Here is a 14,215-nt window from a genome sequence, read left to right on the forward strand (position 1 = left end):
TTCTCTCTAGAGGTGGTTTACAATTCATGTATTCACTATCTTTCGAAATGCCTACTGATCATTAAGATCCAGTGAATCAAAGAATTCGATTGCTTTTACAGAAATACCTTTGCCAGAAATGATAGTTTTGAGAATGATACTTTCTGTTGAGTAAATACTTACTGGGCGCCTGCTGTATTGGGAAATATGAAGAATGTGAAGATCAAAAGTTTTTATACTCTTAACTTGCTTATAGTCAAGTAAGGGAGATTAAAGTATGAGCTCAAGTAAACTCTCATCCAGAGTGAAAGTGATCATATCAAATGCAATGGGAGGAGTGCTGGAGGCAACAGATAAGGTCTTGTGGACAAGTGAGTTCTCAGCCAGGCCTAGACAGGTGGATAGGAGATAAACTCATTATGACAGGATGTGGGATAGGAAGAGGCAAGGGCAGGGATGGGGAGCATATGAGGCTATGCGGTTAGTAATGACCCCAGCTTTACAGCCCTTCTGTAGCTTTGTGCACACAAAACAGAACTGCTGTGAATGAAGCTTTAAATTGAGTTAATGAGCCAGGGAGGTCAGTGAGGCGGTGTAGTTAGAACTGCTAACGTAATAAATGCAATCTCATTTATAGTGTCTGGTCATAGGCTTCTCTAGACCAAATGCAGAGTAAACTCATGGAAACTTCCTGCCACTACCTAATTGTTACTTCTTTGCTTCACGGAGGGGTCAGTGAGTCAGCCTACACAGAGGAGTATTCCCTGTTTTCGTACCCACTTCCTTGCTGTTCATCAGTTTCTCTCCTACAGAGAAGAAAAGATCTGAAATATTTATTTGAATTTAGTGCATGTAAACATTTACAAATAATGAGCATCTACTATATGTCAAACACTGCCCCATATACTGTGAGGGATGGAAAACTGGATAAGACACACACTTGCCTTCAAGGACTCTTTATTCTTATAGAAGAAATGTGGCAAATGAATAAATAAAAAGTACTGCCTTGCATAATAGTTATTTGCCACATTAGTGTTGGAAGACGCTAAAGGAAATTTTCCTCTATTCTTCACTTTCTCCCACACATCTTCCCTCCTTTCTTGTTTTTAGAGATTTATAGAATTTAGGGATCACAAATACTGAGAGGAGGGTGGGAATATTAATAAGAATGGCTTCTGTGGACCATATCTGTAGGATAAAATTAGGCATGGGGGTGGACGACCACTTTGCAAGTTGACGAGGGCACCATGAGCAAAGACACCAAGGTGGGAAAACGCTGGCTCCATTCTGAGATCCAGGAGTAGCTGAGAGTGTAAGACGTTGAGCATGTGGGGTGGAGCAGTAGGTGATAAGTCTGGAAATGCAGATCCTGATCCTGCCTGGTTTCAAATCATCTGAATAAATAAAATTGTATTATACTATAGCATTTCAATCAGTTGTGCCATTCTGTGGACAGACTGTGATGGACCCAGTCCATGTTAAAGTTATGATAGGAGGAGGCCTGCCTCCACAATAATAAAGATTTTTATATTTCTCATTATAAAAATAGTTAAATCAAATCTCTTAACATGTTAAACCTATATAGTTAAAACAGATAGGAATTTCATAGACTAGAACTCAAAAATAAGTGTTTTAATTATCACACCTTAGAGAAAATATTATAGGGATTTAGTTTTAAAATGGAAATTTTATATCTTTTACATATAACTAAAACAGTAATACTGTCTTTATCAATAAAGTACATTTCAGCTTTCCTAAGCTCATTTTTCCTTAGGGATTTGAATAGATAACTTTTCTTAATGAAGAGTGGTGCCATTCACATGCTTATACTATTTTCAAAAAAATACAATATATAAAGCACAGACTTGCAAAGCCCACACATAGAGGGGTAAATTATTAGAATGAAAAGAGATTTTTTTTCCCTTTATGCAAAAAGGTTCCATTAACTAGTTCTTTTTCAGTACATTTAATGGTTTGTTAAAGATCACTCATTACTGGCTGTTCAGGGAAAGCAAAGAGCAGCAACCTTAAAGCTAAGAACTAAAGATCAATGAAGGTGAATCTAAAGTGAGATAGGGCACTTGTGAAATGATATTTAGTCATTAGGAAAATATGCTTTGATGGGGAAAGCTAAGGTTAGACACTTTTAAATGAATGTCTACTTGCCATGAGGTGAAGAGATGTGAAATATTTGAAATTGAAGTCTGATGGTTTACTTTCTAGACTTGAACTAGACAGAAGGAAATGGGGAGCCTGTGTCTTATGTGGGCCTTGTCTGGAGCTCCTTTTCTTCTGTTTGAGTTCCTAGACTCAAAGGGCTATAAAACAAAGGCGTATCTCCTCAAACGCTCCTCAGTTCTGTTTTTAACTTTGGGGCTTTGGAGTCAAGCCAGTCTGGACTTGGAGGTGACTGAGCCAATGGAGTGATGTGTGCTGTCCTAAACCTTGCCCCCAGAGCTAAAACGAATTGAGGAAAGAAGCTGTATCATCATAACAACCATCATTTGCTGCTACAATAACACTGGACCCTGCAGGGCACCTAACTTCTCACATGTGTCCCATTCTTGGCCCAAGCTTGCCCAGAGCAATAATCTCCTGCTAGTTGTAAAGTAACACTCCGAAGAAAAAAAAATCAAGATTAAATATTTTTCAATACTGAAAAGATGGCTCTCTAAACTTTTTTTTTTTTTTTTTTTTTTTGCTTTTTAGGGCCGCACCCAAGAGCATATGGAAGTTTCCAGGCTAGGGGTTGCATCGGAGCTACAGCTACCGGCCTACGCTATAGCCACAGCAACACCAGATCCAAGCTGTGTCTGGAACTTACACAACCACGCCAGATCCTTAGCCCACTGAATGAGGCCAGGGATCAAATCCACATCCTCATAGATACTAGCTGGATTCATTTCTGCTGCACCGCAATGGGAATTCCTTTGAACTTTTAAAATGAGGATTTACATAGCTATTGCGTTTGGTCTGATCTCCTATGTCAAATGTTTAATTTAATTATAATATACAGTGACGCCTCGTATTTCTGACCTTTTATTAAATAAGAGTGCTTCACATTGATTTTTTTTCTGGTAGCTCATACATGCCTAATAAACAATGATAATATTAATTTATTGATCACTCTCTGCATATGAAACATCATAGTAAACAAATCCTTAGGTTTTATTTGAATGATTTTTGATTAAAAAAACAAAACTTCTTTAATGTACATATTCATTCCTTCATGAACAGACTCTATGAGAGAGAAAATGCTGTTAATGGGGAAGGGTCATTTTAAAATTTGTCAGATAGTTTCTCCTACCTTAGAGGTTCTTAGACTTAGTGGTTCTGTTGCCTCTTCACTCATTGTCAACTATTCCATCTCAGCGTATCACTTTTGAACCGATCATTATTTTTCTGACCATCTGGGTAAAACTGGGCAACCAAACATGTAACCTTATGTGCAGCTCTAAACTACTAAATTTGACATTACCTTCATGCCACTGCTTCAGAGAAAGTGTTTGGGCTTGAGACAGCTAATTTCCATAGTCCTCGGAAAACATTTCTTCTATTTTGCTTCTCTTGGCTGGTCCTGGAAGATTGAGATTTTGCTGAATTAGTTGAGAAGTTAAAATATATAACCTTTGCCTAACTCTTTGTTGTATCTTGTACCATATTTTAAATGGATATGATCAACTTTTGGTTTATAATGGTTGGTAACCAAAGCTTGTCATCATTTAGAACTCTTCCTCTCAGGATGAGAGATGAGAATGCTGATGTGCTGCTTTAATCCACCAGGCAAAAACTTTGTTTCCAATTTAGAAATTCTGATGTTGCTTGTCAAAAGAAGGACAAGAATGCATAGGATATTTTGAAAAAGGCCCCAAACATAAATATAGAAGGGCAAATCTCACTCTTGCATTCCTCAAAGTCCTAAGCTAAACCAGATCAGAAAAGGCAGAAAACAAGAGGAGACAAGGTATAATTTCTGACTTTGAGAAATAATAGAGAAAATTAATGTCAGGGACCTGCTTTGATATAATTGTTTGTTAGGTTAAGGGTAGGTCAAGGGCTAAGATATTTTTTCTTTCCATGTGAACTTTCAGCTCATCTTCACATGGTGTTTTTCTCTGTTCTTCAAAGTTCATGCTTCTTTCTTTCTGTGTGTGTCCCTCCCTTTCCTTTGTATGTTTCTCATTACATACAGCAGGGCTTATAATTTGCTATGTTTAATTTGGACTATATCATTCAAAGTGTACACATTGCTAATATCTCAGGATTTGGAGAAGGAAACTATTTTTTCCATCAGCTGCTCTTTGAACATAACTGAACTTCAGTAATCATTTAAACAAAATAACTCAATGGATGTTTTAGTTGCTCAGTGGATTTTAGGAATATTATTTTTGTGGCTATTATGTACTTATACAAAGCTGAAAGGGAAACATCTTTTTATTAGTGAGGATAAAACTTTGCCAAGATGTTAAAAAATTCACTAAATGAAAAGTTTGAATAGGTATTTGTCTTGCTGTTTGCAGATAACCATGCTTCATAGTGTCTTATTTTTATTTCCATCCCCTATTATTTCCAAATTACTTGGCTGTTGGAATCACAATAACTTCCACTGTGGGACCAATGCTTTGCTTGGCACCTTTAGTTTGTTTAGAACAGACCTTTAAATATTTAGAAAAGATTAAAGCAGAAAGAATGGTCCTTTATCAGTAAATGAGACTTTAGTGTAAACTGACTTGTTGGGGAGCCACAAACTGATGGCCTTTCTTGTACTGACAGGACAACAATCTCCTGAGAATGACAACACTATCAAGGACCTGCTCCCAGAAGATGCTGGGATCGACCACCAGACAGTGCACCAGCTGATTACAGTGCTCATGAAGTTCATGGCCAAAGATGAGAGCAGCGCCGAGTCAGACATCAGCAGCGCCAAAGCCTTCAACACAGTCAAGCGGCACCTGTACGTCTTACTTGGCTATGATCAGCAGGAAGGTTGCTTCATGATTGCACCTCAAAAAATGCGTCTGTCAACTTGCTTTAATGCATTTATTGCAGGAATTGCTCAAGTAAGTGTTAAGCTTTCAAGAGTCATATGGTGAGGCTTTTAGTACAAAGAAGTCATTAAATTCCATTTAGCTAAACTTGGTTGAGTGTAAAGTTTTGTGCAAATCACTTTATTAAGCAGAGGTATGTGGAGGACATCGACATCAGCAGTCTGATGTCATGAAGGGAGTTTGGGATTTTTTCTTGTCAAATATATATAACATAAAACTTAGCATTCTTACCATGTTTAAATATACAATTAAGTGGCACTAGGTATATTCACATTTGTTATGTACCCATCACCACCATTCATCTCTAGAACTTTTTCATCATTCTAAGCCGAAATGCTACCTATTAGACAATAAAGGAGTGTGGAATTTTTGTTTTTAGTTTTTTTTAATCCTTCTCCTTTTTTCGCTCCAAGTGGACAATTGGATTAATCATCCAACTTCATGTCACATTATCACCATTGGCTTTATCCATGTTTCTTGGCTACTGCTAACTTCTGTATATTGTACACCATGGTATACATTTTCCATGACTTAACTACCCTTTCTCCCAGTGATGACACTCATATTGCTCCCAACTCCTCACTACCCCGTACAGATCAGCAATAAACATCCTGTACCTGCACCTTTTTTACCAATGTGAGAATTCCTTTGGGATATGGATCCAGGAGCAGAATTAACAGATCATTGAATATATATGTGCCTAATTTGACCATTGCTACAAATCTCACTCTCCAGAATGGCTTCCACAATCTGCAAAGGATGTAGAACTTGGGGCTAGAGAGATACGGATATAAATTCCAGCTCTGCCACTCACTGTTATTAACTGCTATGGCCTTGGGCATCCTTGCTTGTTTGCTCATTGGTAACAAATTTTTGGGGGGGTGGAAGATTAGAGACAGTATATCACAAAGTGCCTTAATTCAGTGCCTGTCTCATGGTAGGAACTCAGTGATTGCAGCTGTTATCAGTAAGCTCAAATAAATTGTAATATAATGAACAGATAAGCAAAGTGGGAACAATATGTATAGCTCTTGCTGGTGCTGATAACCACATGGATCATCACTAATACTCAGCTGTCCATGATGGAGAGAGCTGTCTATACGTCCGTTTCAGATACCAAACTTCCCTTCCTCCCTCACTTCTTTCTCTATTCATATTATGCAAATTTACTTTAGAAACATAAGCAAAAAATTAAAATTCAATCTCCAGGAAACTCATGACAAAAATAACTAACATTTTGACATATGTCTCTGGCTCCAAATTTACATAATTCATACATACATACATATATACATAGATGTGTATATGTACACATATTTTTTACAATAATGGGATCATCTATACATACTGATATCTACATGTATCTATATGCATGTACATATATACTCACACACATATATACACCTTTTTAAAACCTAAATATAGTTGATTGACAATGCTATGTTAATTTCTGCTGTACAGCAAAGTGCCTCAGTTTTACACACACACACACATACACAAACACATTCTTTTTTATATTCTTTTCCGCCATGGTCTATCCCAGGAAATTGGATATAGCTCCCTTTGCTGTACAGTAGGACCTTATTGTTTATCCTTATTAAATGTAACAGTTTGCATCTAACATCCAAGTCCATGATTTTCTTTTTTGTGGAAAGGTTCATTTGTCCTGTATATTAGATTCCAGATGTAAGTGACATCATATGGTTATATCATTTGTCATATAAGTGATCTCATTTGTCTGTCTCTTTCTGACTTACTTCACTTAATTGGCATTATTTTGTTCTTTTTCATGGCTGAGTAGTATCCCATTGTGTATATATACCACATCTTTTTTTTTTTTTGTCTTTTTGCTATTTCTTGGGCTGCTCCCACGGCATATGGAGGTTCCCAGGCTAGGGGTCCAATCGGAGCTGTAGCCACCGGCCTATGCCAGAGCCACAGCAACGCAGGATCCGAGCCACGTCTGCGACCTACACCATAGCTCACGGCAACGCCGGATCCTTAACCCATTGAGCAAGGCCAGGGATTGAACCCGCAACCTCATGGTTCCTAGTCGGATTCGTTAACCACTGTGCCACAACGGGAACTCCTATACCACATCTTCTTAATCCATTCATCTGTTGATGGACATTTAGGTTGTTTCCATGTCTTGGCTGTTGTGAATAGTGCTGCAATGAACATATGGGTGCATGTGTCTTTTTCAAAGAAAGTTTTGTTTGGATATATGCCCAATAGTGGGATTGCTGGGTCATATGGTAGTTCTATGTATAGATTTCTAAGGTACCTCCATACTGTTTTCCATAGTGGCTGTACCAATTTACATTCCCACCAACAGTGCATGAGGGTTCCCTTTTCTCCACAGCCCCTCCAGCATTTGTTATTTGTGGACTTATTAATGATGGCCATTCTGATTGGTGTGAGTAGTACCTCATAGTAGTTTTGATTTGCATTTCTCTAATAATCAATGATGTTGAGTATTTTTTCATGTGCATGTTGCCCATCTGTATATCTTCTTTGGAGAAATGTCTATTCAGGTCTTTTGCCAATTTTTCAGTTGGGTTGTTGGCTTTTTTGCTGTTGAGTTGTACAAGTTGCTTGTATATTCTAGAGATTAAGGCTTTGTCCATTGCATTATTTAAAACTATTTTCTCCCAATCTGTAAGTTGTCTTTTTGTTTTTTCTAATGGTTTCCTTTGCTGTGCAAAAGCTTGTCAGTTTGATTGGGTCCCATTGGTTTATTTTTGCTTTTATTTCTATTGCCTTGGGAGACTGACCTGAGAAAACATTTATAAGGTTGATGTCAGAGAAAGTTTTGCCTATGTTCTCTTCCAGGAGTTTGATGGTGTCTTGTCCTATGTTTAAGTCTTTAAGCCATTTTAAGTTTACTTTTGTGCATGGTGTGAGGGTGTGTTCTAGTTTCATTGATTTGCATGCAGCTGTCCAGATTTCCCAGCAATACTTGCTGAAAAGACAGTCTTTTCCCCGTTTTATATTCTTGCCTCCTGTGTTGAAGATTAATTGACCATAGGTGTCTGGGTTTATTTCTGGGTTCTCTATTCTGTTCCATTTGTCTATATGTCTGTTTTGGTACCAGCACCACATTGTCCTGATTACTGTGGCTTTGTAATATTGCCTGAGGTCTGGGAGAATTATGCCTCCTGCTTGGTGTTTGTTCCTCAGGATTGGTCTGGCAATTCTGGGTCTTTGTGGTTCCATATAAATTTTTGAATTGTTTGTTCTAGTTCTGTGAAAAATGTCATGGGTAATTTGATAGGGATCACATGAAATATGTAGATTGCTTTGGGTAGTGTGGCCATTTTTATGGTATTAATTCTTCCAATCCAGGAGCATGGAATATCTTTCCATTTCTTTAATCCTCTTTAATTTCCTTGATTAATGTTTTATAGTTCTCAGCATATAAGTCTTTCACCTCCTTGGTCAGGTTTATTCCCAGTTATTTGATTTTTTGGGTGCAATTTTAAAAGCTATTGTGTTTTTATATTCCTTTTCTAATATTTCATTGTTAGTATACAGAAATGTGACTGATTTCTGAATGTTAATCTTATATCCTGCTACTTAGCTGAATTTGTTGATCAGCTTGAGTAGTTTTTGTGTGGAGTCCTTAGGGTTTTCTATATATAGTATCATGTCATCTGTGTACAGTGACAGTTTTACCTCTTCTCTTCCTATTTGGATGCCTTTTATTTCTTTTGTTTGTCTGATGGCTGTGGCTAGGACTTCCAGTACTAAGTTGAATAACAGTGGACATCCTTGTCTTGTTCCAGATTTTAGTGGGAAGGCTTTTAGCTTTTTTCCATTGAGTATTATATTTGCTGTGGGTTTGTCATAAATGGCTTTTATTAAGGTATGTTCCCTCTATACCCACTTTGATAAGAGTTTTTAATCATGAATGGATGTTGGACTTTGTCAAATGCTTTTTCTGGATCATTTGAGACGATCATGTGGTTTTTGACTTTTCTTTTGTTAATGTGGTGTATGACATTGGTTGATCTGCATATGTCAAACCATCCTTGTGAACCTGGGATGAATCTCACTTGGTTGTGGTGTATGATCTTTTTTATATGTCGTTGTATTCGGTTGGCTAAAATTTTGTTGAGAATTTTTGTGTCTATATTCATCAAAGATATTGGTCTATAATTTTCTTTTTTGGTATTAGGGTGATGGTGGCCTCATAGAATGTCTTTGAGAGTGTTCCTTCTTCAGCCTTTTGGAAAAGTTTAGGGAGGATGAGTATAAGTTCTTCTCTGTATGTTTGGTAGAATTTGCCTGTGAAGCCATCTGGTCCTGGATCTTTATTTTTAGGGAGTGTTTTTTATTATATATTCAATTTCATTTCTAGTGATCGGTCTGTTCAGTTGATCTATTTCTTCTTGGTTCAGTTTTGGTGGGCTGTAAGTCTCTAGAAAGTTGTCCATTTCTTCTAGGTTGTCAAATTTGTTGGCATGTAATTGTTCACAGTATTTTCTTATGGTTTTTTGTATTTCTGCAGTATCAGTTGTGATTTCTCCTTTTTCATTTCTTATTTTGTTTATTTGGGTTTTTTTTTTCTCTCCTTTTCTTGGTGAGTCTGGCCAGAGGTTTGTCAATCTTGCTCATTTTTTCAAAGAACTGTTTTATTGATTTTTTTTCTATTGTTTTTTTGAGTCTCTATTTTGTGGATTTCCTCTCTGATCTTTATCATTTCCTTCCTTCTGCTGACTTTAAGTTTTGTTTGTTCTTATTTTTCTAATTGGGGTCCCCTTTCTTTATACCTTCTCCAACATTTGTTAATTTTAGACCTTTTGATGATAGCCAATCTGACAGGTTTGAGGTGGTACCTCATTGTAGTTTTGGTTTGCATTTCTCTAAAAATTAGTGATGTTGAGCATCTTTTCATGTGCCTACTGGCCATCTGTATATCTTCTTTGAAGAAATGTCTTAGGTCTTCTGCCCATTTTTTGATTGGGTTTTTTGTTGTTGAGTTGTATGATGAGTTGTATGAGTTGTTCGTATATTTTGGAGATTAAGCCCTTGTCAGTTGCATTGTTTGTAGATATTTTCTCCCATTCTATATGTTGTCTTCATTTTTTTATGGTGTCTTTTGCTATGCAAAAGATTTTAAGTTTGATTAGGTCCCACTTGTTTATTTTTATAAAACCTAAATTTTATTTATTTAAAAGTTAAAATTTATTGATAAAATTTATCTTGTATCATATCTCATTTAATGGCTACAGGGTATTCTGTTGTCATATAAATGATCTTTTATTTAATTCCCTATTACTGTATATGGAGGTTGTTTTCAATTTGGGATGGCTCTATTGCTGGATATCTTTATGCATACATCTGGGGATGTCTCTCTATTTCTTTAGGATATTTTTAACTGCTATATTAGAGGCTATGTACTTTTTCCTACTTCTGAATACATGTTGCTAAATCGCTGTCCTGAAATGTTGCACTGAGAAATACTCTTGCCAGCGGTGTCTGAGAATATCCGTTTCCCCACATAATTGCCAATACTATGAGTTTTCATTGGTCCAGTTTAATTTTAGTTAATAGTTTAATAGGATATGATAATAGATAAAAATTATTTTCAATAGATAATTAAATAGATTAAAACTAAGTTAACAAATTTCAAAATTTCTTGTGAGGTTGGACTTTTCCCTCTTTATGTGTACTGGCCACTACTAGTAATATTTTGTGAGATATCTGTTACATACTCTGCCCATGTTTTGATGGTTCAAAGTCTTCCTCTTGGCTAATAAATGTTCTTCATAGTTTTCCTTCAGTTAATAAATTTTTTCCTATTTCAGGTTATGGACTACAACATTAATTTGGGAAAACACCTTCTCCCCTTGGTGGTTCAGGTGCTCAAATACTGCTCTTGTCCTCAACTACGGCATTATTTCCAACAGCCACCTCGTTGTTCCCTCTGGTCCCTAAAACCTCACATCCGGCAGATGTGGTTGAAGGCCTTGCTTGTCATTCTTTACAAGGTGAGTAGCTGTAGTCACTCCTTTTTTGGGTGGAATGATTCTCTTAGAACTTTTAAGAGCTCTACAATGAAATTTTTGTAGGGTAGTAATTTGACCTTCAGAGGGAGATTCATGATGTACAATTAAGTGTTGAGAAGTAAAGAGCCATTGGAATGAAAATAGAAATGTCGACCATGTCATTGTATACTCTCAAATGTTTAAAATAAAATATAACGAATTGTAAGATACTGATGAACAATCTCTGTTTATGCTCAGAATCTTGTATTTTTATCATGTATTAATTATTATGTCAGGAAAACTATTTAAAATTGTATTCAAGAACCAAATGTTTATGCCAGATAAATTTTCTTGAAGGGAATTTTAGCTACAAAGTGGCATGCATTGCCATCCGTGATTTGGTGCGAGGGGAAGGGAGTACAGTCCCTTGTCAGAATAAAGCCATGATAAGAATTTACGTTTCTGCTTTTCTGTATTCTTCTATTATACCCCAAAGAAACTGAGAAATATATCTAGCAAAATCAAGTGGAAGAACTTAGCCTTTAAAATAACCATTTATATTTTTCTCCCTCCATTTTATTGAGCAGTATCCATACCGAGACTGTGATATCAGCAAGGTCCTGCTGCATCTGATTCACATAACAGTCAATACACTCAATGCACAGTATCATAGCTGCAAGCCCCATGCCACGGCAGGACCTTTGTACAGTGACAACAGTAACATAAGCAGATACAGCGAAAAAGAAAAAGGTACTTTACATATCTCAATTCTCTCCCAAACCTAGCTTGCATACGTAATACATTTCTAGACAATGTTTTTCTTAGATGATAGAGGCACCCCCAGATATCATTCTGTAGTTTAAAAAATTACCTATTGCTTCATTAATTTTCCAGCCTCCCCATGAATGTTGATGCTTTTATTTTTTTTTTTAATGAGCACTCAAGAGAAGTAATTGGTGTGCTTCTAAATCTTCTTTCATAAGAAATAATGTTTTGTAAAAAACTCTCCTGTTTGGTTAAGGAACCTCTGTAACCCTTTTCCTATGTGTTGAAACACCTTGCTTTGGACTGTGAAGTAAATCTTGGTCTGCACTCAGTGGAGCCATAATCTCGTCCATCTCTAGTTTGCTCCTGACCTCGTGCTTAGAGATTGGAATGGAATCTAAATTTGCCACAGTGCTTTTTCTTAGCCTCCTTATTCAATAAGAATTACTTTAAGATGACTGGAATGAAACATTTTCGTTGCATAGATTTAAATTATTTCCAATATCCACACTTTTTATACTGATAGTGTTTTTTGCAAAGGAGGCAGTAGAATTAAACTTTAGATAGAGTAAAATTCTAGCCTGGATGTTTTCAGGTGAGAACTGAAGAGCCAAGGTGTGTGTCTTTAGTGCATGTCACAGGTTGGTTAGACTTGTAAAAGGTGACACCATCTAATCCAGTCCTGGGAGAATGTCAAGTGCCCTATGACCCTTTGTGGTGTCAAGAGATTTCTTTTTGGTAGGACTGCTCTGGAAATATCTGAATGGGATGGATTGGAGCCAGTGTTCCACTGCTCATTTATTGCCAAAAGGTCCAAGGTTGACTATAGATGGAGTGGTGAGAACTAAGTTCTTTACTTTCTGGTACCATTCAGATCTTTCCTGAAGAATATCTTGTCTACCGGCTTAGGTTCTTGTTTCAGGAAAATTGATCAGATTCAGTTAAACTATAGATGTCATCAATGTGGGCTCAGTATTTGGGCCAATCCCAGATGAATATTTCTAGATAGGAGAAGCCATCTTGGAATCTTCTTGTCTCTCTCATTCAGTATATTTTGAGATTTTTTTCCAAGTTATGTAAAGAGAGTTGCATAACTGTTTTTTTTTTAAAACTATGTTTCTCAAAGGAGAGTATTTTTTAAAAGGAAATAGAAAAAAAAATACAAATTGTTATGCTAATAGTCTTTCTCATCATTGCAGAAGTTCACTGGGAGTTTTATATCCACTTTGTCCACATTTACTTTTTGTATTTGACCCAAAAGACTAGTTATGATTACTTTATCTAACATTTACTGTTTTAAATTTTGTTTGCTTGCAGAATCTTGTGTTTTAGGTGAGGATCGGTCCTTAAAACTTAACTCTATGCTTGTACAATCCCCTTATATTCAGGAAATCTTAAATAATCATACTCATATCTGAGCCACATTTTTGTCATATAGGTAGATATAAATATAAGCCAAATACTGTGGTTTTAGTGATGTTCAACTTGTAATGTAGGTTAATTCCATTTATTGTGCAATTAAATGCATTTTTGTAGCCCTTTCTCTTGCTGCTTTGTACATGGCTTTGGTGTTTTCAAAGAATGAAAGAAGAAAACTTATTAAGTGAACTTTGAAATATAGCAGCCCTTTCCTCACTGATGTGTTTTGGGGTTTTTGGGTTTATCTTTGATTTAAAAGTGGCCAAATGGGGATATAAGAGGACATGGAAACAGGCTTGGAAGGACTATAAGTGACCAGTTTGTTTGTTGAGCCTCAGGATCATAAGAGTCAAAGATTCTCTCTGGGATTCACAGTAGCTACACATGGCAAACGCTTCAGAGAACAATATTACTTTAATAGGGGAAAATGTTATTTTCTGTTTTCCTTTTCCTTTGTTTACTCTTTCAGTCCATAATCATTTGTGGAGCTTTCGAGATGATCAGTGGCTTTCCCAAGCTTTTTCTGTGTGTTGTGTGTTTCATTACCAAATGTAGAGTACAGTATTTTGCATTTACAAAGTATAAGGTGCATGTACTGTTAGGCTGTGTCTATGCCAGTTCTCAAATCCCAGGAAGGCATGTTATTTTTGTAAAGGGCAAGATTCATTCATTTTGCTTAATTTTCTTTTGCCGAATTTGCCTGAAAATTCACCAAAAGCAGGCACATTTTTGTAGTGTCCCTGATTCCTGACACGAATGTCTTATATGGTTGTAAGTGCATTGGCAAAGTTTCCCCATGAAGGCCCTATTGGAATACTGAGATTCCTCTCTTGAAAATGCTGCCCATTGTGACATGGAAAATGAGGGGCAACCTTGCCACAGGTTGCTCTGTTCAACATATGAATAATTTGATACCTGAATGAAATGCCAAGTCATGGCTAGACTTGGGCTGGTGTAGAAACCACCCCAGACTTTGTTCCGTAATGCTTTCATTGAAATGCTTGTGTAGACACA

General features: G+C 36.6%; 1 protein-coding gene across 4 annotated transcripts in view; it reads left to right on the plus strand.

Moving 5' to 3' along the window:
• UNC79 (unc-79 homolog, NALCN channel complex subunit) overlaps positions 1 to 14,215 on the plus strand; it is a 263,893-nt gene that overhangs the window by 167,600 nt on the left and 82,078 nt on the right. For all 4 annotated transcript variants that reach the window (XM_047795599.1, XM_047795600.1, XM_047795601.1 and 1 more), the window contains 3 exons: positions 4,753 to 5,039; positions 10,838 to 11,020; positions 11,605 to 11,767. In XM_047795599.1, the coding sequence (XP_047651555.1) occupies positions 4,753 to 5,039; positions 10,838 to 11,020; positions 11,605 to 11,767 (633 nt within the window). The remainder of the gene's footprint in view (positions 1 to 4,752; positions 5,040 to 10,837; positions 11,021 to 11,604; positions 11,768 to 14,215) is intronic.

The sequence above is a fragment of the Phacochoerus africanus genome, chromosome 9 (assembly GCF_016906955.1).
Source record: "Phacochoerus africanus isolate WHEZ1 chromosome 9, ROS_Pafr_v1, whole genome shotgun sequence".
NCBI lineage: Eukaryota > Metazoa > Chordata > Mammalia > Artiodactyla > Suidae > Phacochoerus > Phacochoerus africanus.